This window comes from Gobius niger (assembly GCF_951799975.1).
Source record: "Gobius niger genome assembly, chromosome: 4".
Classification (NCBI taxonomy): domain Eukaryota; kingdom Metazoa; phylum Chordata; class Actinopteri; order Gobiiformes; family Gobiidae; genus Gobius; species Gobius niger.
In genome coordinates, this window is record NC_136855.1 from 11,453,710 (window position 1) to 11,480,725 (window position 27,016).

The 27,016-nt window shown below is 40.4% G+C and overlaps 1 protein-coding gene across 1 annotated transcript; it reads left to right on the top strand.

The window, feature by feature from the left end:
- Positions 1 to 26,431, top strand: cngb1a (cyclic nucleotide gated channel subunit beta 1a; the record flags this gene model as incomplete). The annotated part of the gene is made up of 29 exons (XM_079555528.1): positions 1 to 115; positions 194 to 254; positions 376 to 476; positions 614 to 659; positions 1,276 to 1,299; positions 1,371 to 1,431; positions 1,603 to 1,627; positions 2,988 to 3,097; positions 4,422 to 4,513; positions 5,325 to 5,462; positions 8,131 to 8,404; positions 9,372 to 9,408; positions 12,890 to 13,040; positions 13,123 to 13,215; positions 13,546 to 13,694; positions 14,732 to 14,953; positions 15,051 to 15,259; positions 15,406 to 15,456; positions 16,551 to 16,637; positions 16,715 to 16,779; positions 18,302 to 18,424; positions 18,525 to 18,666; positions 18,900 to 19,059; positions 19,748 to 19,845; positions 20,508 to 20,591; positions 21,023 to 21,141; positions 21,871 to 22,017; positions 24,495 to 24,678; positions 26,225 to 26,431. 29 exons carry the CDS (start codon positions 1 to 3, stop codon positions 26,429 to 26,431), a joined length of 3,375 nt encoding a protein of 1,124 aa, XP_079411654.1.
- Positions 26,432 to 27,016: the final 585 nt, after the last annotated feature.

Consider the following 27,016-nt stretch of genomic DNA (forward strand, 5'->3'; position numbering starts at 1 on the left):
ATGATTTCGTGGATCTCTCAGGGTTTGGAGAAGGTTGTTCCTCATCCAGAGCTGAAGAACAAAGAGGCTAATCCAGCAGAGAAGCCAGCGCAGGTCCGACCGGCCACAGCACCAGGTCAGACCAGTATAATTAAACAAAAGATCTGCTTTGTCTGTAACTGTCTAAACATATTGAGCGTATTGTTTTGTGTAGCTGCGTCGGCGCCTGTGGAAGTGAAGCCTGGCACTGAAGACAAAAATGACAACAAAACAAGGTAAAGCAGCACAATCCAAAATATGTGCTGAAGGCCCTAATGCTCATTCAGCTAAATAAACATCGCTTCCTATTTCCAATTCTTTCAAGCTCATTCTGATAATACTTGGTTATTTCCTCAGTATGATCGAGTGGATAAAGCAGGGCATAGAGAAAGTGGTCCCTCAGCCCGAGCACCTGAAGGCGAAGGCGGAGAACGAGGCCCCTCCTGCCCCTCCCAAAGGTAAAAAAAGAAAAGAAATGTCTTTGTTTGAATATTTGGGGTAAAATATGATACTGCTTTCAGCCTCACGGTTACCTTCATTTATTCTGTTACTTTCTGTTTCTTACCTAACTGTGATGTCGCTGTGACGTTTTTAGTGGAAGCCCCGCCCCCTCCAGCTCCAAAAGCAGCCTCAGACGAGACGTAAGTGGGCAGTGATTTAACTTTATTCTCAAAAAAACTCATTTTTCTAAGCTCCAAAAACAAATAAACCACCTTCTCACACATCACACTATAGGGTTTCCCATTAATCGAGGAGACTATGATTAGCCTGACCAGCCAGACCTCACACTTTAGTCAGACAGTTTTGGGATTGGCAGTGTAGGGTCCCAGTCAGATCCTGCTTCTTTGGAACAGAAAGCAAGAGTGCCTGACTGGCCGTAGTCTCATTGTCGCCCCCATAGTCTAAGAATAAGATGCAGGTATGAACAACTACACTTTTTACTTCTTAAATTGACACAAACTGCATACAGTTATATCATACTGATCAAAGAGAGTGGTTTAAACCTTGCACTTTTTGTGTAATTGTTAAATGTGTGTTTGCTGATGACCTTTCTTGAACTGCAGTTTGATTTACTTTTACATTTTTGCTAAAAGAAAATGGTTACAATCAGGATCACTGGTCCCAAAAGCAGGATTCTGTTGGAAACACTTCGTACACACAAATGAATAAAGAGGAACATTGTGTACTCGCTTTCATTGAAATAGATTTATTTTATTGTGTCGGATTAAAAACGTTCCTGTTTCTTGTTTCTGCCAGGCCGTCAACAGAGCAACAGCCAAAGTAAGTGTAGCTTCGATCGTCCAGTTTTGCTTTGTTTACTTTGCACTCATGTCGACTCTGTGCTCCCTCAGTGTGGTCGGGTGGATCGTCAACGGGCTCGGACGGATGCTGCCGCAGCCTGTTCCCAAAGCGGTGAGTCACAGTTATATCCGAAAAGTGTTGACATTACTCAAGTAAGAGTGCAGATATTTCATTATAGTTTTACTCAAGAAAAAATAAAAAGCACCGTATGATAAAACTACTCTAAGAAGTTCAAGTACAATTTCTTCAAAAAGTTGCTCATGTACTCGTATTCCTTTACAGGACGGTGGTGACAATGGACAAAACGGTAAGCAGCATTTTTTTTTTTTTTTGCAACTAGGACACACATGACATGTTACTGATTAATTCTCTCTTGAGACACTTGCTGGGTTAGTGGCGTTACGGAGAAGCCTGATTGGGTGACTGGTTTTGGCGGCTGCCGCTGATTGGCCGGTGCAGGGGTCGGTCTGAGTCGGGCTCTAACCCTCGTCTCTCTGTGTTTCAGGGGGAACAGGTGGATAGAGCCCCTCAGACCGACCCGCACTCAGCCACGAGCCTCGAGATCCAGACCTTTACATTTAATATCTCATTTAAAACATGTTTAATATTGTAACATAAAGTGTTATTACTGTGAAACAATGAAGCTGATGTAAAGCACTTCTGACAGAAATGATTGTGCTGATTCAGTCAAGTGGAGATCCATGTATTTTTATAAAACCAGTGACAAAGTGGTGAATAGAACAAATGAATATTCATTTTATAGAGATGTTCTTCATACTTTGTCCTGCAAATACCATCTCTAAACACAGTTATTTGTGTCATTTGTGTCAACTCAAAGCACTGAATATTCTGATGTTATGTTCAAATACTGAAATCAGGAAGTGGATCACTCACTGTCTCATGTTTATTTTAATATATGCTCATTTAAGATTTAGTCAGCAGAAGAGCAGACTACCATAGCCAGCTTACTGCATTCTTCCTCCAGCTCTGAAATATATATATATATATAGATATTCACTCTTGATGTAAGCAGTTTCCAAGCTTTAGCCTTGACAGAGCTCGCCTTGATAAAACTTAATAATGACTTGTAGGATTCTCCAGGAGGACTTTTTCTACTTACTGTAACTATTTCAAATATTTAAGATACTTAATTTGATGGTAACGTCACAAATACTAAAGACAATCAGTATTTGTTTTGCAACATTATGACCAGATGAGATTATAACAAACCACCCTCTTCCAGTGTTCCACCTTTATCCTGTGAATTATCCTGAACAATTTAACTCTTTTGTTGCTGGCCCATCTTTCAAACCAATGCTGTTTTATAATGTTACTTTATTTACATGTAAATAAACGGCAATAAATGTAAATTAATATAATCTGTAAATATAAATGACAAAAAAATCTATATTTTTCATGATGAATAAATTCAATAAATAAAAAAAGCCTTTTTCCTTGAGAGTTTTGTGATGAGAATATGTGTTTCAAAGCAGTGGCCAAAGCCAGTCAAGGGGGTTTTCAGTCTTCGTTTGTGTCCCGGCTTTACACATACTTTATCCATGTCACTCTCTGAGTCTCTGTCACACCACAGTCTCAATAAAAGTGAGTACAGATACATCATTATCATTTATCCAAACTGAAAGTACTGTGTTTTACTGTGGCTGCAGTCAACATCAGCACGAGCAAAAACGATCTGGTTTTGGAAGATCTGGAGCAAAACAATGAAAAGCAAGAAGCACCTGCTCAGAAAGAAGAGGAGAAGAAGATGAACAACCAGGTGCGTCGTGAAGTGAGGGCGAGACAATCTTTTTACCTTTTAACCAAGCACATTTTCTCCAGTGCAGCTCTACCCAAATCTAAAAGCTTCTTGACTGAAGCTGACAGCTTATATGCCTACGTATGTAACACCTCATTTGAAAGCTAAGACCTTTTATGTCTCTTTGGTCATGTTTTGGTCATTTTTTTTCTCGCTTTTATGTAGCTTTTTCCTCTTTTTTGTCGCTCTTTTGATCCTTTTTTTTTTTTCCTCATTTACGCCTTGTTTTTGTTTTGCTCTTTTTTTTTTTTATTTGCGTATCGTGGAACTGGAGTAAATGTGCTCGGCAAAGGCGGGTGTTAAGAAGTTAAATACAATAAATCATACTAGACAAACAATGTAAACACTCTTGAGCAGTGGTTCCCAAAGTGGGTTCCGGGGCCCCTAAAGCTTTGATAAACCAACTAGATGAACAAATTGGATTTTGAAAGGAAATGTATATGTATTTGCTAAAATGTACTTTAAGACAGTTTTTAGCTTAGCTGTTTACTAATACTTATTTAAAGCCACACAGTGCAGAATTTCATCCAATAAATACAACTGAAATACAACCATTTGTGTTAAGACAGATGTTTTTATCATTGAATAATACCTCATAAAAGTACAAACATGTGCATTTTGCTGTGAGCGACTCAGCTCTCCTAAGACATGACTGTAACTTTACCGGGAGTGGGTACGTCTCCAGCTCGTCTCAGCCCCCTCATGTTTTCTGTCATTTGTAAAAAAAATAAATTAAAAAAAAGCGTTGTGAAAAAATCTGAAAAATGGATTGAGCTAGATTGAAATATATGTTTTTATTTTGTTCATTGATTAGTTACAAAAACTTTTTCAGAGGGGATTTTGGATATCTTGTTTGGTTTCAAAATTAAAATAAAAAAAATGTTGAAATTGAATTTTCGCCCTGTTTTTTGACATTCAAAACTCAATCAATCAGGCAAGGTATTAGATATAGAAAAATCCCTCTGAAAAAAAATCTTGTTCAGTCTAAGGTTGGATAATTTGTCTCTAGAAGTTACTGTTGGGAGATGTTGTTGCCACAATGACAGAAAAGGGCATTTTGAGAAAATGGCCTTTGAAATTGCGATTTCCCATGTAAATCTATGGAGAAACATTGAATCAGTGCAATATTTAAAACTAGTTTTGCCTGCAGTGTCTACAGTACATGCTTCCTATAAGGAGGCCCTGAGGGATTTCCAGGTTGATGAAGCAGCCGTGATGTCCTGGACTTTGGGCTCTAGAGCAATGATTCTCATCTGGTATTGTACGGAAACCTTCCTGTGTTCAGGCTGAAGCAGAGGTCCAGACGGAGCAGGCTCCACTGAAGGAGAGCATCATAAAGGGGACGGAGGAGGCGGTGCTGGCCAAGGTGGAGGAGAGGTGGGCAGAACATTTCACTGACTCTGTGTGTAACATACCCCATAAAAGTAAAGGAAGACTGTGCATCATGGGGATGGCCAGAGAGGGGCACTGGCCTTCCCTCAGTAAGTGTTACACGTCATGTACAAGCTCAAATTTAGCTTTGATTTGACTGTGACCAAAACAAACATGGGGCTGTGCCGAGCCACTTGCGCATCTTACAGTACTCTTTGAATCTTCTCCAGTGGCTGTTCTTTACAGCTCCCCAAAAAACTCCTCCTTTTCCCAAAAAGCTCCTCCTGAGGTCCTACAGATACAGGAAATGCTCTCCTGTCTTTTTTCCTCTTTATTGAAACAGCTGTGCAACAAAGAGGAGCAAGAAGAGGGGGTCGGGGGTGGGAGGGATTTATTTTAGCACGTTCATCGGATCAGGATGTTTAGTTTCAGCTGTTGTAGATCAATATTGCATTTTCTAAAGTGTAAGATAGTGTTAATCATTAGCCTTAAAGCTTACACCTAGTTTGCATTAGGCCCTGTCTTCATTTATTGGTTATGTTGAAGCGCAAAAAAGTCAAAACAAATAGTAAAATACAAGTTATCAAATCTTAAACCGGCAAACAGTGCAGAAGAACATGAACGAGGCCAACTCCTCTGCCTCCTCAAACCACTATCGTAAAAATAATAGAGTAACAGTAATGCAGTTAAACAGTTATATAACTACTTTGTGCACTGTCAGCTTAAGGCAACTCATTGTATGTGGACCAGTTTAGAAACCACACTACACTCAATATACATCCATAAATGACCGGCGCTCCCTGACTGTGTGCGGCAGGCTGCAGCAGGAGCGTCTGGCTGAGGCCCGTGCAGCAGAGGAGCTGGCTCTCAAAGCAGCGGAGGAGGCGGTGAGGCAGCTGGAGGTGGAGCAGGCGTCCAAGATCATCATAGAGTCCATCCCTGATCCGCAAGACCAGTGAGTGCATTTGACACATTTTTACTTACCCACGAACACTGTCCCGTCTGCGGCTTCACTCATGTCTGTGTGGTTCAGTCTGCCCAACATCCTGGAGGAGGAGAATGAGGATGACCCCGAGTAAGTTTGCAGAGAAGAGAATTCAGTCTCCGAGCAGTATGTTACATTCATGCAGCTTGGCTTTTAGTTGATTTATGGAAAACCTATGCTTTGCTCTTTAAAGAAGGTCCTCAATCACAGTTTTTGAGGTTTAACTTGACTAGTTTGAAGTGGTGGTCAAAGTATTTAAAATTAATTCTTGAGTAAAAGTACAAATAGTTCTGGTCAAATATTACTCCAGTATTTAAAAGTTGCTCTGCCCACAGCAAGTGTTAGCAATAATTACTTTGCTGCTTCATATCATGAAAATTGTGCTTGAATTAAACCCTCTGTAAGGCCACACATCTTAGACAATCTTCCTTCTTTGTCCTGAGTTTACCTCTTAGCCCCTGCCTTAACCGAGCGCATTTTCTCCAGTTTGGCTTTACCCAAATCTAAAAGTAAAAAACTGGCAAAAGAGTGACATGCCAAAAAAGCAATAATAACACAATAAAACAATAAAAAACACAATAAAAAACCAACAAAAACACACGAGTGATGAAAAAGTCACAAAACATGACCAAAACGCAACAATAAAGCCACGAAAAAGTGACAAAAATGAGGCGAAAAAAGTGACGAGAAAAGAAAAGAAAAGAGAAAAAGACGAATACACAACAAAAACACTTCCAAAATGTGGCAAAAATGTGCTGGAAAGGCAACAACAGCACAACCCGCAAAAAGTCAACAAGAAAGCCACAAAAAGGTGACAAAACTGCAATCAAACGAAAAAACGACTAACGAAAACATGACAGGAAACCTCAAAAAATGCAAAAATGTTACTTACTCAAACTGTATTTTGGGGGTTTCTCATAGCAGTAATTATCAATTGATACGTTCAGTCTGGTTGTATAGACTTTTAGTTTGGCCTGACTCTGTAGTGCAGGGGTGTCCAGACTTTTTACATGGGGGGCGCATACTGAAGCGTACACAGGGTGAAGGCCCTTAGATCGGTGGTTAGTGCCGCAAAACCTTTGACTAGCAGAGGTTTAAATTGCGCCCCACACCTTTATTTATGCTCAAAACCTTCATGCCAGCTCTGTCTCACAGTAAAAGGTTAGTTGTTTGGCTAGAATTGTGTGGAATTATTACATTTCAAATAAAAGGACTCTGGTGATGTGTCCCGATTCAGCAAGAAGGCAGAGGGCCACCAAAAATTGGTCTGAGGGCCGCATTTGGCCCCCGGGCCGCACTTTGGACACCCCTGCTGTAGTGCATATGATTTGCTGCCCTCTGCTGGTAAACATTGAATTAGCGCCGACCTGCATTTGTTTGCTTGCAGATGTTGCGTTTTGCATTGTTTAGCTCTTGCTGGCAATAATTCAGCCTGCAGATTCCATCAACTGTACTATTTAGAAAGGCCATTCATTGTACATGGGATTGACGAGTCTCCATGTTCAAACATCCAGGTTGCAAACGCTGCAGGAGGACAGTGACGACAGCACTGACTTGACCAAAGAGCAGAAAGCTGTGGATCAGTAAGACCGGAGACGCTGCTACATAGTTAGCCGCTTCAAGGATGAATGACAGTGGTCTTTTTTTTTTTTTTTTTGCAATAGAAGCTTGGGCTAAGCTAACTGGCTAATTACTTTGGGGCCTAACTCCAGTAGCTCAGTTTTCTGCTTCCATCCATCTATGTATTTGCATCTGCAGTTTTGAACGATTAAATTTACATCTGAAATCTGTCATTTGTGTTGCTTCTTTATTTTCATTTACATTGTGTCAGAGCGGCCCTTAAAAGGTAGGTTCTGCATGGGAAAACTGTACATTTTACCACTGTGACGTGTTTAAAGCCACACTGCGGGATATTACAGGTTGTCGCTATGACACAAGAGCTCCTAAAACTTTCACAAACCTCTATTCATGAACGTACAGGCACCTGTGGTCAAAACAGGCCAGCACCACCTTCATGGGGTTGAGCTGCTTGTGTCCGGCTCCCAGAAAAGAAGAGGCACGCCCATTCACAGTAAAAAAAAACAGCCCTCATGAAATAAATGCTGGTGCTTCATTCTATTTATTGAGTGATTGTTACACAGTGTGGCTTTAAACATCAATAATGCTTCAAATTATGCAATACAAGCACATAAATGTTTTTTGAGAATATAAATAAATGTCTATCATATTGGGTCATGCTGTGCAGTTGTACCATCTCTGTCATGTAGCCACAACTTTGTCTCTCAGGCACTGCTTGTTTTGGCTTGCATATCAGTGTGACGCACAACAGAGGTTATTCACGTGTGGAAGCATTGCCGGACTTGAATGCTCAGACAAGCGCAATGTCTGGAGTTCATGCCTCCGGGTCGTACTCATGAACAAATGATGCGAGACTCGGAGACAAGAACTCAGGACATTGGTCACACGACAGATGATGTGACTGTACAGCATGACCCAATATGATAAATAACGGTATTATTCTCTTCCCAAGTTTATCTTATCTTAACAGTAATAAATGAAATCTGGCTTGTGATCGGTTGATAACTTTTGAATGCCTTAGGGACAAAAAAGACTTCATGCATTTCTTCTTCATTCCAAGGTCTCTCCTCGACGTTTGTCCCGCCGACGCTACACCTGCCCCGGACCCAAAGGACTCAGCTCCGGAGGTGGTCGAGGTGACTCCCTCCGCGACAGAGGTGGAGCTGGTGAGCGATAGCAAATCTACGGAGGCGACAGTAACTCCGGCAGCGGGATCGCAGCAAGAGGAGCCCACATCTCAGCCAATCACAGCGAAGCAAGAGACGGATTCCAAACCGATCACGCAACAGCCTGAGCCTCAAGCTGCAGAAGAGCCGCCCACCAACACGGAACAGGTAAATCTAACCTGAAAACGAAACAAAAAATATGCTTGAAGCTACCGGTATATAAGTTTCACTAGTGTCACAACAGCAATGATTTTTCACACTTAAAGAGACTATACAGAGAGTTTAAAACTGTTAAAATTATGTATTTTCTCCCCCTACATGTTCCTGCAATGTCCTGAAGTGTAGAAAGAGCCCAGACCTATTCACCATATCTGTGTCTAAAATCTTGCACGGTCACTCAGAAAGTTGTCACTTCGGGTCCAAATGGCCGTCATGCACGAGCTCAATATAGAAGCTGCAGTTACACGTATGACCTGAGGTGGCAGTAGTGAGTATAAAATGGCAAACTTGCATCTAGTCCCTTTAAGTTAAGGACACTTTGCCTGATTTTCCTCCATTAGTATCTTGCAAGCTCAGACATTTGTAGGAAAAACACTGTATCAATTTCATGAACTTGTAGTTGAGTTTTCTAGCATTTCTGGTAAAGTGCCTGACCTTGAAAAGTGAGCCTGCACATTATGAAATGTGTCTAGAAACTCGTCCCTGTAAAGAATATGGCTGTTATTACTGAAATTAAATATGAGTTTGGCCAGTTTAACATGTTCCAGTGGCTTCCTGTTTCACTGTTTGTAATTGAGAGAAAAGAAATCAGTTATAGGGCCTTTAATAAAAATCCAAATTATATTAAAATCATCTTAATTTACTTTTTTTTTCATTCACAAAGTGCTTCACAAGGGTCCATTTTGTTTTCACGTTTTGTTCCCACCTACCTCTGACTCACACTCCACACTCATAGGCAAGGTGGCGGGTGAAGTGTCTTGCCCAAGGACACAGCAGCATTAGAGCCCTAAGATTACAGCATCTGGCATTCACATAATGCATATTGAAGTATTTTGTAAACACATTTGGATTGGAAAACAGATACAGACCTTTGTAATACTTACGAGTCTTGGCATGTTCCCCTTTTTTTCCCCAGCCCACAACCGCAGCAACAGAGGAAACCGGGTGTGGAAGTAAGATTTTCAAATAATTGCAAATTCAAAAATGATTTCCACAACTCAATCTTTCTTTTCTTGTATTTTCTCTGAGTTCTTGACTCGCTTCTCTTTGCTTTTTTGCCTCTGCTTTGACGGCCAACGCTAATTCATGCGTTGATTTCAAACATGAGCTGCACAATATCGCTGCTACGTGTCCATATATTGTGTTATATTGTGTTACACATTATTGGAAAGCTTGGAGACTACACTTTAACAATCTGTGTCCCTGATTCCTGTGACTGGGAACATATACAGTGGGTAAAAAAAGTATTTGGCCAAAATCCAATAGAAAGTCTATGGGAAACTGACCAAACACTTTTTTTCCCCACTGTAGTATCACCTACTGATAATTAATGCCATATTAGTTGGCACAATATCTACATCGCAGTCCAGTAACTTAATTGATTGAAAAAAGTCCAGGTTCATTCATGATCTTCCTAATTTTGTTCCAATATTTCATTTTGAATCTGTTTGATCAAGGAACAAATTGCTTTAGATTTTTGTTGTAAGCGACAATCAATCAATTCACTATGTCAGAATTGTTTATTGAAATATCATGGGCTGTATCTGTCATAGTTTTTAATTATTATTATTACAATCGATTTTTTTTTACAATGAATCAATAGGCTGCTTATGCATTTTTTTTAAACCACAACCCAAACTTAAGTGATGCCCTTTGAGGACATTTTGAAAGAGTATACACCAGACAAAATAGGTTTTGAATGTTACTTTATTTATTTACTCTAATCCAACCAAGCAGCGCCATCTCTCAAAACTCTGTCATTTCTCTTGCGCAGCCCCCGCTATCTGCTCCCCCATCCGGACTTTCATGCTTCGTTTCCCGCTGGCCGCCGAGTGCCTGGAGAGCTGCAAGAAGCTGCTGCACGACCAGTACCTGACCCCCCCCAAACTGTCCCTGCCCACCCCCCCTCCGGAACTGGCCCTGCTGGTCCAAGAGATAGCGGAGCTGCCCCAGCAAGTGCAACAATACTGCACGGGCGTCATCAACAAGATCAAAGGCCTTAATGCGAACTGTCAGAGCCAGACGGACGAGCAAAAAGCACCAGAGCCGTCTCCACAACAGCAGTAGCCTTGACTACACTTACAGCAGTTACTCACACTTAAAGGGTAGTCGTCACTTGTTGCAATTTGGGGATATGCAGTTTTTTAAAAAGTGCCAAACGTTTAGCTTCTATACTTTTACTGCCACTTTCTGCTCTTACTATTAACCTAATAACGCAATACTAGTAATAATAATAACATCATAACATTTCTATTCATTCTGTAGTAGTTTCACTGTGTTTACTGCGACAGAGGGAGGTAGAGCAGCCAAAATATTTAGTCACGGAAACATATCATGCAAAATGTACTTTATTAACGCAACGTTGTTCTTTGTTCAAAAACAGACCTGGTGTAATATGTAATATTTCTCTTTATGCACATAATGAATTCCTGTTTGGTCGTTTCTTAAGAGTTTCTTCTTCTGTCACAGGACAAACACAAATTGTTGTTTTTAAAGCCCATAATCCAACATTGGATTGGTGGTGCCATGTTGTTGCTCAGTCATTCCCACTGCTGCCTACAGAGGGAGCTCCAGGCTCAACAGCCCTGGCCTAAATGCGTCCTTATCCAGACATCACCCTCTTTCAAATGATAAAATGTAAAAGATCAATTCTGAGGCAACAATGTTTAAGCCTGTATAATATGGATTGGATTGCCCATATGGATTCTATTGTATGGCCATTTTGATTCTAGCATAATTTTACTCAAGTATTTTTATTTTTTTTATTTTTTATTTTTACTCAAGCAAGATATATTTATATATATACATATATATAAAAGTAATAATTCTTCAGAATAAAGACCATGAAACACAAACCACATCTATTTTCTACGTCAGCCTGAAGCTTTTGCCGCTCAAAGATAAAGTCACAGTGGAAGAGCACAGATCCTTCATTATAATATCACTCTAGTCAAAGTAAAAAAGTACTGTATTACTCGAAGAAGTAAACATGTACTACAACTGAGTACTACCCACCCCTACGCTGTAGCCACAGCTGCTCTCGGTCTGACTAAAATATGGCGCTGCGCTGATCATCCTCTCCGACAATCACCAACCAATCACTCATCATTTTGAGTGAAGTGTCTTGCTCCAGGACACAGAGACAGGGATCAAACTATTGACTTTCCACCACCTTCATTAATACTACTATAACCAGTACTACTTCTACTACAACGTCTTCTACTGACACCGCCACTACTACTGCCATTACTTCCTCTGTTACTGTCACTACTACTCCTCAACTTCACTCCTCCGACCTCCCTGAATCCTGCTCATGATTACTCCCATCATGCATTGCTTCAACAAGAGGCTGCTGCTCAGGTGATCTATAGTCGTAGTGAATGTGTCTGCGTGCTGTGTAGTGCTTTGCTGAGCTTCTGCAGTTTATTCCTGCAACTATGACTGTCATGTGAATAGTACATGGGTGTTCCTATATTTTAGTTTAAGAATTAATCGAAGTGATAGTCTGTAAATCTAAATGTTTTACAAATTGTATTGTTTAAATATAGTTGACCTTCTGAGACCTTCTGAAATAATTGTATTATTTATAAAGTGCTGATCTCAGCCACATATTGGTGTTTTGCTGGATAATGTGTGGTGGACTAATGAGACAAGTCTGGGAAACCTTTGTTTCGTTGTCTAACAAATAAACAGGCTCAGATAGCTATAGGTATTTCAATGATTCCTATAAGCTATTGTCTAGATTAAAATTAATATTTCTCTCTCCCCATTGCTCAACTCTGAAAAGGTAACAAGAGAATATTTAAAACTAAATGATAATGATGTACTGCCCCAAGTGGATCAAAAATTGATCATATTTTACAGAAGAAAAAAAAAAAAAAATAGTAGTATTACGGGTTCTGTTTAGAACAGGGGTCACCAACCTTATTTCAGCTGAGGGCTACTTTAAGAGCATTAAGTTGTTCGAGGGCTAACAGTTAAAAACAAATCCTAAAGACTCAAACGTACACTGTTCACTTAGGATATTTACCCCATATTATATTAAAATAGCTTTATTTTAAATTCATACTGAGTCACAAGAACCGAAATAACTGTAATTTTAAGAATTAGATTAAAAAAAAAGAAGTGTTTTACACTTTAGAAAAAGTCCCAAGGGCTACTGGACATGCCCCAAAGGGCCCCTGGGTGCCCGCGGGCACCACGTTGGTGACCCCTGGTTTAGAATCTGTATTTTACAAAAAATGAAAACAGAAATCAGCATCTTACCATAAAATCTTCATCAATTGTGTCAAACATGGTCTTTTGTTTTCAATCAAAATGTGAATCCTCCACAACACAGAAGCCTATGAAATATAACTCTTACTTTTGTTAAAATAACTAAAGAAACAGGCCATAAGCAGAACTCAGTGTAATTGTGTTTTCTCACTCCTTTAGTCTCAAGGAGTCTTGTGAAAACACCAGTGCTGACGGTGGAGCATGTGGATCAAGACTCGGGACAAAGAAGAACCCTGAACATCCCTCTGATCGTGGAGACTTCAGACAACGAGACCAGCACTTTGAGCGTGCCCAGAGCCATGAGGCTCAGGTAACAGCCATAATTAATCACGTAAACAGTCACAAATGTTAAACACCTGCGTTTGAAAACGATCTCATTTTAATATCCTCAGTCCGACGGGTGAACAGGTGTTTTCTGAAGATGAAGGTGAATCGCCCAAGTCGAGAGGCAGTCACGGCGACATGCTCAGTGCCGACGACGAAGAGTAAGGGATCATGCACCTCAGTCCTCATTTGATTTAATTACTACTGATACTCAAATAAATCTCCAATAAAAGTAAAAGTTTTCAAAATAGAAAGTACAAATCAGTTTAAATAAGTTTTATAAATAATACATTTGCAGCTCCTACCTACAATCACAATCCAAAAGGTACCTCTTAAGAAATATTACCAGATATAACCCTGGCAATACGAGCCTAAACTTGCCTAAAAAGTACAATTTGGGATTAAGTGTTTTAAACATGGACATTTCCTAATCAATCAAAGCTAGAGATGTGTTCATTTGATAGAACAAATGTGTGTGTATCTTCCTGTAGGGGGCGCCCTGCATCTGTTGCCAGTGTGGGCAGTGTGGTGGTGCAGGAGCGTCTGAATGAACTGGTGCGTCTGTTCAAAGGCCGCACGGAGATGAAGAAAGATCGACTAGTTGATCCTGACGAGTCGGAGGGGGAGAGTCCCTCGGCCTGTGAGTACTGCACTGGGCATGTACTAAATATATGTTTTCTCAGTTTATGCAGTAAGCCACAAATGGACTCAAGTACAAAGAAATCGTCTTTGTCTGATCATTTTCTTTCACTTGGGTGGAATTAAGATAAGATAAGATAAGATAAGATAAGATAAGATAAGATAAGATAAGATAAGATGATACTTTATTGATCTCACAGATGGAGAAATTGCATAATATAATCTTTAATTTAAAATATTTGTTAGAGGCAACTTTAGATAATTTCAATGTTCAACTACTACACGAGCACATATCAATAAATGAAATATTAACATATAAAAACAACATATGTGAAACAGAAATGATGAATCACATTCAATGGAGCTCAACAGTCGCTCCCACCCCTCACACTCTGGATTCACAAATAGATAAATACTTTTTTTCCCAAAGACGATTCAGAAATACTGAACCATAGACCCCCATTATGGAATATTATCTGAAAGTTTACTAAAACTGTAACTGAAAACCTTTACTGAAAAGCAGAGTCGCTTTGTAATTTAATGGGATTACAAACAGGTAATTAGATTAGAATTACTTTATCCAATAACTATTGATGACTAATATTTACTCAGAAAATGGAAATGCAGACACCATTTTGAGTTTATCTCGTCTAAAGCTAGGAATATTGTGGTCTGCTGTCTGTTCTGCGGGAAAACAAGCCGCTCTCAACTGTGAAAAGCTAAATAGTTGGATTACAGCACTGTTGGAAAGACATAAAGCACTTCGCCCTCTGTTGAAGTATTTGGAATTTAACTTAATTTTGAAAGAATTGCACTTTGCTTTTAGATATTACATTATAAAAAACTGGAACCAGAGTGGGACTCGAGGCGGTAGTGACTGCTAAGATCCTTTTTCTTAGGTGCACATTGGGTAAAATGGTCTTTTCGCCTTTTCACTCCTTTGTAGTGTTTTGTTCACTGACACATTTCCTCACTTCAATTACAATCCAAGTCCCCCCCAACCTGTTCAATTCAGTTTCTTTTTGTTTTTGTCTCCAGCTCCAGCCAAAGCGCCGCCCCCTCCGCCCCCGCCTCCCCCGGGAGACGAGAAGAAGGACGAGCCCGCTGATGGTGAAGAGGAGAAAGACGAAGTGCTGGAGCTAGAGTTTGAACTTTTGGGGCAGCCGTTGAAAATGACCCTCCCCAAACCCCCGCCGATGCCCGACTGGCTCCGGTCCATTCTGGCGTACCGCTTCCCCTCCAGCATAGACCCTTTCACAGGTGACTACTCTTGACTAATTCACGGACAATGACAGCGAACATACACACAGACCAGTGACTTTATCCTTGTTTGATGCCTGCGCTCTCCTCTCCTCAGACCTGATCTACGTGTTCTGGCTGTTCCTGGTGGTGGCCGCGTGGAACTGGAACGTGTGGCTGATCCCGGTGCGGTGGGCCTTTCCGTATCAGACGGACGAAAACCTGCACCTCTGGCTCCTGGCCGACTACTCCTGCGACTTCATCTACATCCTGGACATCCTGGTGTTCCAGCCGCGCCTGCAGTTCGTCCGGGCGGGAGACATTGTGGTCAGTGTCAAAGTCTGAAACTGTTCCAACCCTGTGACGGACGTAGCATGTTGTTTGGAATAGAGTTCAAACACTGCAAGAATATGATGAAAATCACAAAGAAAGCTTTTCATTAAAACCTGTTTTCCCCCCATGTATATTTACAGTGTGATAAAAAGGACATGAGAGAGCACTACATGACAACGGAGCGATTCAAGGTGAGTTCACTGGGCATCACGATGTGTTTCTGCAGGGCATCAAAAAGCTATTAAAATTTATTCCGCCAAAACAAGGCCTTAAAGGAGCAATCCTTGATTTTTTTATTTTCTGTTATTGGAATTAGGCTGCAACTAACGATTATTTTGTAATCGATTAATCTATCGATCATTTTTACGATTAATCGATTAATCACTTGGCTGTTAATGGTGTAGTAAAATTGTATTTTTTTAATTTTTTTTTAATCACATTATAGCTTGTTTAAGGGAGTGCTGATGGAGTAAACTAAAGGGAAATGTTTTGTGAAGGCTCTATTCATGAAATTTACATTGTACAAACCACTACAGACCCTAAATATAAAATCAAAGTAGGTTTTCATCAAAAATACTACATTTTTTGGTCATCTTTGCTCCATTTTAGTCTGTGTGAGCAAGAAAACGATTAATCGATTACTAAAATAGTTGTCGACTCTTTCAATAATCGATTAGTCGTCGATTAATCGATTAGTCGTTTCAGCCCTAATTGGAATAACATTAGTTTTGTCCTTTAGTATATTATAAAAGCAGACATTTATCCAAAAAAACACTGGGTTTGAAGCCTTTTAAACAGTAAAAAAATTCAGGCTAGTAGGCATTTTTTACAGTAAAGTGACAGTTTTCCTCTGAAAGTTGTGAAACCTGGTTTGAACTCAGTCCCTGTGACAAATTTTGATGTTGTTGAAGCATTAGGAAAGTTTGAGATGAGTTTGGACCAGAAATAGCAATTTGAAATTTGAGTGGCCCTGTTTCTTTGTACAATCAGGTATAGCTCCTTTAAATGTCTTTCATTCAGAGAGGATACGACAATTGTCCAAAACATATTGCGGGTTTTGAAGTTGGTTTTACACAAAGCTTTGCTCAAAAGTGTCCAGTTTGCCCTTGAATATCTAAATTTCCCTTTCTTCCTCTGTTAGATTATTGTTTGGACTTCTTAAGAATATGAAAACATAGACTTTTCTTGCATTTCCGCATGATTCGGACAATGAAACTGCTAAACAAATCGTCACATTTAACCTGCCGATGTCTGCATGAACTCCTGCATGTGCCTGTGTTTCCAGATGGATGTGATCAGTTTGTTTCCAATGGAGATATTCTATTACTTCACCGGAGTCAACTCACTGCTGCGTTTCCCCCGACTGCTCAAGGTCAGGACTTGTTCAGACGTCACTGTCCCTGGTTTAATGGACATTATCAGCTCATCGTGTTCCTGTGTGTGTTTTAGTACATGGTTTTCAGTGAGTTCAACGACCGAATGGAGGCGGTGATGAAGAAAGCTTATATATACAGGTACGAACCCGGCGATGTCCCTATACAACAACAAATTACCGGGGTTTCCACGTGGCATTAAAAAGTGCAATTGGATTCAAATCAACATTTAATCTTAATTTTGATTAATGCGAGACACCGCAGGTGAATAGGGAAAAAATGTATATTTACAGATATCAATTTGAAGCTGTTGCTGTCGATCACTGGCATAAATGTGAGAAAAAATACATGGCAAGTTTTCTGTCATTTTGTCTTTTCATATAAGAACAAGGTGTTTTATGCCTAAAAATGCCCCAAATTTCCCATCTTTTCGGCGATGAAATCTGAATAATGGATAGAGCTACATTCAAATTTATTGTTTCACTTTATTGATGAATGAGTTTCCAAGACTTTCTCTGAGGGGATTTAGGATTTCTTGTTTAGTTTTAAAATAAGCTGTTTTTTAGTGGAAGAATTTGTGAAAATTAAATTCTCGCCTTATTTTTTGACATTCAAAACTCAATAAATGGGGCTTAGGGATTAAATAATAAAAAATCGCTCTGAAAAAATCTTCCAAATATTGTTCAGTCCAAGGCTGGAAAATGTGAAGTCTTTAGGTCCGACTGACGTGGACATAGCGTCGCCACAATGACAGAAAAATCTGTTTTGAGAAAAAGGCCCTTGAAATTGTGTTCTCCCATATAAGTCTATGGGGGAACATTGAATCAGCGCAACATTTAAACATGTTATTGTGAAGATTAGGTATATTTTCTGTTTCCAGGTGAAAGCTTGTATGTTAAGAGACCAATTTGGCCCAAAACCTGAAAAGTGAAAAAATTGAGTTTAGCCTGTAGTGTCTCCCCTTAAATAACATTTTTTTATTTTAAACTTAAAGCCACTCTGCGTAACATTTCAACCAATAAATAGAATAAGATGCAAGCATTTATTTTATTACAGATGTTGTTATTGTTGAAAAATACCTAAAAACAAACATGTTTCTTTGCTCACCTCTCTTACGACCTGACTGTTACTTTACTGGAACCTGGGACGTCTCCAGCTTGTTTCCATGGAGATGCTGACAAAAGGCACCCAAATATAAGATTGAAATATTTTAAATCCTCATCCAAAAGAATGCTTTAATTATCCACTACCTACATTAAGCCTTTTCTGTGAATAGCTGATCATCAGTAGCATATTTTGAATAATCCAAAATGTTGCGCTGTGTGCCTTTAAGGTTCATCAAAACTAGCAAAACATGATTCACAATGCAAATGTTTTGGTAGGTTTTCTGTCAGCTTCACCAATTTTCTGTCAATTATGACCAAGTAAACTCCTAAAAATGTCCCCGCATTCCTTTTTTAGGGACATATGTTTACAAACCTTAAGAAAGAACAAGTTGGCGTAGATTCGTTGCATTTGCGGCATTGAAAATATAATTTCAGCGTCACGAAGACGTTTCGACAGATGCCTCTTGGATTCAGTTCAAAATAATCCAGAAAAAATGCTATGATGGAAAACTCCTGGATGACTGAGAAGGTCATAAGCCGTGCGTTTGTCTTCCCAGAGTGATCCGGACCTCCTCCTACCTGCTGTACTCTCTGCACATCAACGCCTGTCTGTTTTACTGGGGCTCCGACTACGAAGGTCTGGGCTCCACCAAATGGGTCTATAATGGAAAAGGGAACGCGTAAGTCCCCTTCATCCTGATGCTTAAAGTCTGTGGGGAACCAAGTTGGGAATGTTCTTGTTGAAATTCTGTTTGCGTTTTTACAATTCCCTCCATTAAGGTACATTCGTTGTTACTACTTTGCCGTGAAGACCCTGATCACCATCGGGGGGCTGCCGGACCCCACCACCGTCTTCGAGATCTGCTTCCAGCTCATAAACTACTTTGTGGGAGTCTTCGCTTTCTCCATCATGATCGGGCAGGTCGGTAATTTATCCAAACACGGGTTAAACTTTGCTAGAGACACGTGCATCTGCTGATCTCATTACGCCCTGTAATTTGATTTCAATCAGGCGCGTTACGATAGGCCCTGCACTCAGCTTCACTCAGATTCTAAGATAGGGAAATGCGATTTACAGTTGCATTTGGAAAAACATGCAACACCTGTGCCCGATGTCCCCATCCAAAAGTGAATTTTGACTTTACTGTGTGACAGATGAGAGACGTAGTGGGGGCAGCGACGGCCGGAGAGAACTACTACCGCGCCTGTATGGACAGCACCAGCAAATACATGACGTCCTACAACATCCCGCGAGACGTGCAGAACCGCATCAAGACCTGGTACGACTACACCTGGATGAGCCAGGGCATGCTGGGTAAGGGAATCACAAAAAAACATGTCAGCTGATAGGATGAGGTCTTTCATTATGGCCATTATAACCTCTCAGTAAGAAGGTTCCATGTTTCTGCTTGTCTGCTTGGGCTCTGGTTTCCCCCATCTGCCTATAAAACAGGTTAATCTTCCTTCTAGATTAGGGGTGTTGTAATAAATCGATTTTGCGATATATCACGACATTTTGCGGGACAATACTATACCGATACTTTTCATCCTATTTGATGACGTCATGTATATTAATGAGGTATCGGTGCTCCAGGCCAATAACGATCAATGATTCAGGCAGAACAGTAGAGGGCAGCACTACAATTATAAGCAACCAAACACTGTCAAACAAATACGTTTTTTTTTAATGATTCCTGAACTATTTGGGCTGAAACACCAACAAATAATTGTAAAAATGATTGCCTCTTATGCAACAGTAAATTAAATTAATGTACTTGAATGAATTAATGGATTTATTTTTGAATATGTTAATGGATTTCACACATTAAATGCTGTGTTGCACTAAAAACAATACTAAAAACAGAGGCATATTTTTTAGTTTTTATTTTCACAAACCTGTTCCCCACGCATTTATTTAGGTTTGGAACATTAATGACAGCTCTGTCTCACAACAGACGAAATGCCAGTGTAACTTGACATTGTTTTTTTTCTCTCTGTCTCAGATGAGCAGGAGCTTTTGATCCAGCTTCCTATTAAAATGAGGCAGGACATCGCTGTGGACGTCAACTACAGCATCGTCAGTAAAGTCGCCTTGTTTCAGGTCAGTGAGAGAGTCTTTGGTTCACCCAGATCCTCAACATTATTTAGTACGTATATATACACTCAAGGGCCTTTCTGTACCAGGTTTCCATTTTACCACCAGTGTTTGCAAATGTTTGGGTCTTGTTAAATAAAGGACAAATAAACATAAAAAAGTGAGTAAAATAAATAGTGCAACATAGTTTTTCACTCCATGTAGACCACTTGATTGAAGTGTTGGTTGCAAGATGATTTTAAGACAATATTTTTGACATGTAATTTGATGTATTTTTTTAAGTAAAAAAAAAAAATGCATATTTTAGTGAAAGTGGTTGAAATATCAAAATTTACAGTATCCAAACTTATACAATTTAACCAGATTTTCAATGTTGTGCACCTGAAATGATTATAGATAGTTATATTTCATAGTGGGGGTTGTTGGTCTGGTGATTTTGGGGGTCGCAGCCTGAAAAGTTTGGGACACTGATATGTTAAGAGATGCAGCACAAGTCAACATCTACCCTGTAATTTGGCTGAACTCTATGAAGTCCTTTTTCTGTCCCAGTTCGTAGATCCTTATGTTATTTACCAGTGGCCTAATAGGTTTGAACAGGAGGTCTTATGACGGATCCAGGACACGCTAACCCACATGATATTAATATGCTGCATGTGTTTGTGCACCAGGGCTGTGACAGACAGATGTTGTTCGACATGCTCACCAGGCTCAAGTCTGTGGTCTTCCTGCCTGGAGACTTTGTCTGTAAAAAGGTATTTATATATCTATACTATAACTACCGTACTAAGTTATGGTTTCTAACTGTTTCGCAATCTTGAATGATCCAAAGCAATATCACAAAACAAACTATAATATCGTCCATGTATTTTGGCATAGGCACTATACCATTAGATTTAACCAACTATTATTTACTGTATTTAACCAGATATACTGCATGTACTTTTACTATGATTAAAAAGCAATATATTTGGAAAAAACTGTGGACATAATAAAGATTAAAGGTGCATTATTCATCAAAAATACAAAGTGTTCATGTCATTTTGTCTCTATTTGAGTTTGTGTATTAGTTGCCAACTATTTCAATAATAGATTAGTTGTTTCAGCCCAACTCAAAAATGTCTCTAAACGGAAAAAAAAAACTATAATATGGAGTGCATTTTTTAACGGTCCTGTTGGTTTTCAGGGAGAGATCGGCAGAGAGATGTACATCATAAAGCAGGGCGAGGTGCAGGTGGTGGGAGGTCCCGACCTGGCCACTGTGTTTGTGACCATCAGAGCCGGCTCTGTGTTCGGGGAGATCAGGTCAGACTCATCCACTTACACTATGACCTAATGCACAGATTACCACCGGCAAACACAGGGCAGAGGATTATGGGCCGGTTTCCAGGGCATGAACAGGGAACGCAAAGTTGGCCAAGTGACTTCAGGGTTAACTCTGCAGTATTTTACAACACTACAAAATAAGATCATTGTTTAAGGCATATTATTATAAATAAGTAAGTAAGTAAGTGCTTTATTGTCATTGTACAAGCGTATAAATAGTGTTCAGGTGTCAGTCCTGAGCCGCTGCAGCTGAGCCGCGCTGCCACAGTGTGTCAACCTGACCTTGGAGGACGGGGAAACTGTTGCATCTGGAAGAAACCTGGCTGCCCTCTGTCTCCTCTGTCTCCTCTGATCCTCTGAAACAGGGACAAACCCAGGAGGTGCTGAACTGTTTCAGAGCGTGGTGTCCTGCACTGGTCAGCTCCTCCTTCCTCTTCATCCTGCAGCTCCCTCCGCTCCACAACAGTCTTTCACCATCTCCTCGTTTGTCCCTTTTTGTTTCCTGTAGCTCCTCTTGTCTCGCCTTTTTAGTGTCTCAGAAGAAGAAATTTGTTGGTCTCAAATGGGTTTAGCTGGGCTTTGTTTACCTTTAAAAAGCTGCTTTCTTCAGGACCATTTTGGACTCTCAAAATAACCAATAATTGATTGTTTATTATAAAATCAGTGTCAGCTAATGTTTACTAACTGTGCTCTTCTCTGATTGGTCAGTCTGTTAGCCGGGGGCGGAGGAAACAGACGCACAGCTAACGTGAAGGCTCATGGCTTTGCTAACCTCATGATCCTGGACAAGAAAGACCTGGCCGAGATCCTGGTCCACTATCCAGAGTCCCAGAAACTGCTGCGCAAGAAGGCCAAGTGAGTCCCACCCACTGGCGACAAGACCACGCCCCTTTCATATTAGACACACCCACTTCTCACCTGAAGCTACATTAGCGCGTATTAAGGAGTTGTTATGAAGTTGTGTAAAATGCCAAATTGAAAACATTTTCAATTTCAATGGTCTGCTTCACACAGTCATTTTGTTTAACAACTCGTTGTTGTTGTTGTTGTTGTTGTTGCTATGACCGAAGCAAAGTTTTACCACCGCCTGACATTTATAGCACCATTTTTTTCTACATGGTGTTATTTTGTTGTATACGATATATTTATATTTATTGACTCTGACAAAGGAAAATAGACAAATATCTTTCGCTATGCAGTAAGAACATTAAATGAGAGATTCTGGACATTGTCAAAGCCGGTAATCAATCTCATTACACACTGATACACTCATTATGTGCTGAGGCCTTGCCTTGAGGTGAGGTGAAGGCAAAGTCAGGCCCCTGGGAAAGAACATCTCTGAAACTTCCTGGAAACTTCCCAAGCTACCCCAGTTAGGTAATATATAATGTAGGATATTGGGCTTTACTTTTAGCTATGATTCCATCACAAACTAAACTTGTGTACCCCTGCTATAAGCCGTCATACAGTATTTTGTTTTGACCTTTGTACGAACAGAACAGAACATTTAAATACCAAAATAATATTTAGAAGACACAGATATATTTTGCTTTTATAGCTTTAATTTGACTCTTTTACTTTTCTATTTGTCTTACTTTTTTTTGTGTTTTATATCCATTTATTTTACCACATTTTCCATATTATTTTAAGTAGCTACAGTGGGAAGGAAAAATATGTGAATCCTTTGTAATTTCTTACATTTCTGCCTAAATTGGTCCTAAAATGTGGTCTGATCTTTATTAAAATCACAAATGAATGAGTGAATGAGTAAACAGTGTCTGCTTAAACTAATACCACCCAAATACACGTCCTGGAATGGTCCAGTCAAACTCCGGACCTCAGCCCGATTGAGATGCTGTGGCATGACCTCAAGAAAGCCATTCACACTGGACATCGTAGGAATCTGCTGAACAGCTGCAGTTTTATCAAGAGCAATGCTCCAAGATTCATTCTGATCGTTGTGAGCGTCTAATCTGCAACTACAGGAAACATCTGGATTGAGTTCTTGCTGCCAAAGGAGGGTCAACCAGCTATTGAGTCCAAGGGTTCACTTACTTTTTCTTCCCTGTCCTGTGAATGTTTACATGTTATGGCCAAGACAAATATGATAAAAGGTAATTGTTTGGGTGGTATTAGTTTAAGCAGACACTGTTTACTCATTCTTCTGATTTAAATAAAGATCAAAACACATTTTTTGACCAATTTATGCAGAAATCTGAGAAACTCCAAAGGGTTCACATACTTTTTCCTCCCACTGCTTTTGAAGGGCGTAAAGAAAACGCCTGTCTGGGTCATCCCTGCAGTCCTCCACCTCGGTCATGCTCTCGGTTGATCTGCTATGTCCCAGTCGGGATAAGCCTCTGTGGGTCTAAGCTGCTCAGGTGTCGGGCCAATGAGGCTTCGGGGACGGGGCAGACAGACAGACAGTGACTCAGGACGCGGATTCTTTTTAGGTTTAGCTCCAGTGCACGAACATGCTGTGAGCTACGAGCGAGCGGATGATGTAGCATTTGAGATGGATGTGTATTTCTTTTTTGTTGGAGACACAGGAAGAGGTGCGTAACAACTTTTGTGGTTCTCAATCTGCGGTACAGGGGTCGTCAATGGCACGCATGTTCTAAGTCTGTTTCTAGATGTTCGTGTTGATAATGAGACTGTACTTTTCATCACATTGGGCTAAGTAGTATTGCCAGATTAATCTCAATCGGATTGAAATTTTAATGATTGCAATTAGCACAAAGCCTGCTATAACAAAACATTAATCACAAATTTGAGTCACTGTATTTACTCATTGTTGTGTCGTCAGGCAAAAATAGTTTTACGTTGGTTGCTTTCTTTCACGCATCTGGCAAAAAAATAAAAACCCACCAAATGTGACAGTTTGCTTTGATTGAATAATTAAAGAGTAAAGTATTTTTGAAAGAAATGTAATGAAGCTGTGACCTTGACCTGAGCTGTGCGTTGGTCGCTTTATGTTATCTGAAAGAGCCACTGGTTCCTCTGAGCCCCTTCGACATATGGCAGCTCTAAAGAACAGGCTAAACATACAGCCATAGTAATTAGGTCAATGGTCGTTGTTTCACTGAACAGAATTAGAATTCAAAATACAGCCCCTGAAGCAAAATTCTCTGGCTCTCATGATGATGATGATCTCCAACCTGTTAAAATACTCATTACCATTTTCAGCAGCTCATATTTCAGTGCTTCTTCAAACGATAATGCTCCGGGACGTGTTTATTTTTTGCGTTTGTTTTGTTATCTTTCCTCCGCTCCTGGTGTCATCGTTACTGCATAAACCTTTATCCAGTCACTGCACTTTTCCCACCTCACAGGAAGATGCTGACGAAGGATAAGCCCGACGACAAGGACGGGGGTAAGGAGGCGGTGCAGGTGATCCCGCCCAGACCGGAGACGCCCAAGATGTTCAAGGCGGCGCTGAAAGTGACTGAACAGGCCGGCATCGAGGGCACGTTCGCCAAACTGAAGGCCACCTACAAACCGTCAGAGGGCGACGAGGTGCGGCCGGGCTGGGGGTTCATTCCCTTCTTACTTACATGTTGACTGTTATTGCTTTTTGGTGTGTACAAGTCCAATGATTAAATTTAGTTACCTTTAAACCAGGTGACATTTGCATTTAGAAACAAATTTAGCTGATTACTTACTTTCTCCAACAAAAATGTAAGTAGAGGCTCATTTGAATGAAAAAATAAAACAGCAAAAATCTAGTATTGTCTAATAGCAACTACCTCTAACGTGCTGGGTTTAAACTAAGATTTGTTTTATGGACTAGAATGTATGCATGAATGTCTATTTAAGGTTAAGGGCAGACCACAGGGACTCAGTCTACAGATATTGAGCCAAAACCTATCTGAAGGGTTAGCCCAGGGGTGTCAGAGGACGCATAATGAAGTCTATGCACAACAGGATGGACATATGCAAAACCAATAAACAAACCCGGTGTAGTACCTCACATTCACACAGTTTTGAGTAATCCTTTGGTAATCCTGTTTAATTTGGCTGTTTCTTCTTTTACGTTGCTAGCACTTGTTATTTGTTATTGTTAGAGCTCCAAACACCTTTTTAAAGCCCATAATCCAACATTACATCGGCTCTGAGCTGTTTTGTGGTCAACGTGTGTTCATCAGGCCGTACTGTATCAAAACTGAAAGTTTTTTTAATAAGTTATTCCAACAGCTGCCAGCAGGAGGAGCTCTAGTGTCAGTATTTCATTGTTACTATTTAATACCTAATTTCAAGTTTAAAGTATGAAATATAAATATTAGTGGTTACAATTGTGTAGAATTGATGAACTTGCATTAAAAAGTACCATCTCCAGTGATGTGTACCAATCAAAGACTGTAGAATTAATAGACAGCTTCTGCTCACTCCTCCCCGTTTACCATAATACAGGTTCGAAAGGGAAATCATGGCAGATTTACAGACTCCTCCTACCCAGCTCTGACGAAGCAGGTTCCTTAAAAGGGCATAAGGGCGGGATCTTCACTGTAGACTCGACCCTCCTGGGGGCGTGTTGTTCGGTCGTAGCTGCGCCCGCGCCATTAGCTCTAATGTTAACGGCCTGTCAATCAAAGTTCAGCCCTCATTAGTATGCAAGATTCCTAAAATGTTCATTACGAAAACCAGCATTGTAACAAACCCACCTCCCACAGGAGCCATATCTAGCTGTAGAAAGTTCTTGAAAATTGGAAACCAGGCTTTACAGTTGTTTAGAACGTGTCTAAAGTGCACTGCTTTCTAATGGAAATCTAGCTTGTTTTGCAGCCCATACATGGAGGTACTGCAGCAATGGTGGGCAATGTCGACCCCTAGCGTTGCGGTCACAAAGCAGAGAAACCAGCGACCACTGGTACCACTTCAGTAAAAATCAAAATCGGTCTGTGGTCCGTACCATTACATTAGCCTTTTGTGTATACTTATGAGTAGACTGGAGAAAACAGAAAGGCCCGCACAATCCGGGAATTGAACTCATGATGAACTTGCTGTGGGGCACTTGTGTGTACAGTTGACTGAATCTGCATTTACTTTTTTATTATTTTCTCAGCCCCCCTCCACCCTGCCCGCGCAGCCTCCCCCGTCGCCGATGCACCGCCGCAGCCCCATCCCGGTGTTCAGGGTCCAGGAGGACGACGACATGGTGGCGGAGACGGCGGACAGCTCCCTCATCATCCGCATGACGCCCCGCAGAGAGGGCGAGGAGGTGCTGAGCGTGGAGGTCAGCCCGGCAGAGGAGGACGCACAGGACAAGTGAAGCGGAGGACCGTCAGGGGGTTTATAGGACATGTCCCAAAAAAGCCATGAGGAACGTAGGCAGGAGTGCGTCGAAATCAGACAGATTTACTCAATTCCTGAAGAAACCGCACAAGTTTTTTTAACTTCTACTTGAGGAATATTATTGTGAAGTAACGGAACTCACTTGTTCTCATTAAGTCAATGTTTTTTTTCACACCAGGTAGCAAATTAGTAAAAAAAACGTCTTTCAGGTTTATAACTGTACGATACCAGGACTAGGCTTGGGCTGAATTGAACTAAATCACAAACAAAGCAGATCCAAACAGTGACTTTAAACTTTAATATATTTGACACTTAATTCATGTACTTTCTCTTACAAATTGTTTCTTATATTTAGTTTTAATGGTCAACCAGCAATATTCTTTCTATTGTCTGTCTGGCTCAACATGTCTGAAAACATGGAAAAATAAGTCAAGTTATGAATAAATCAAGCTTGTAGCCTGCCCTGATATGAATCCAGTTGCTTATTTGTGGTGCTTTCCTTGTGTTTAGACGAGTTTAGCAACACCTGCAAAGCCCTAATAGTCATTGGAAAACACACCAA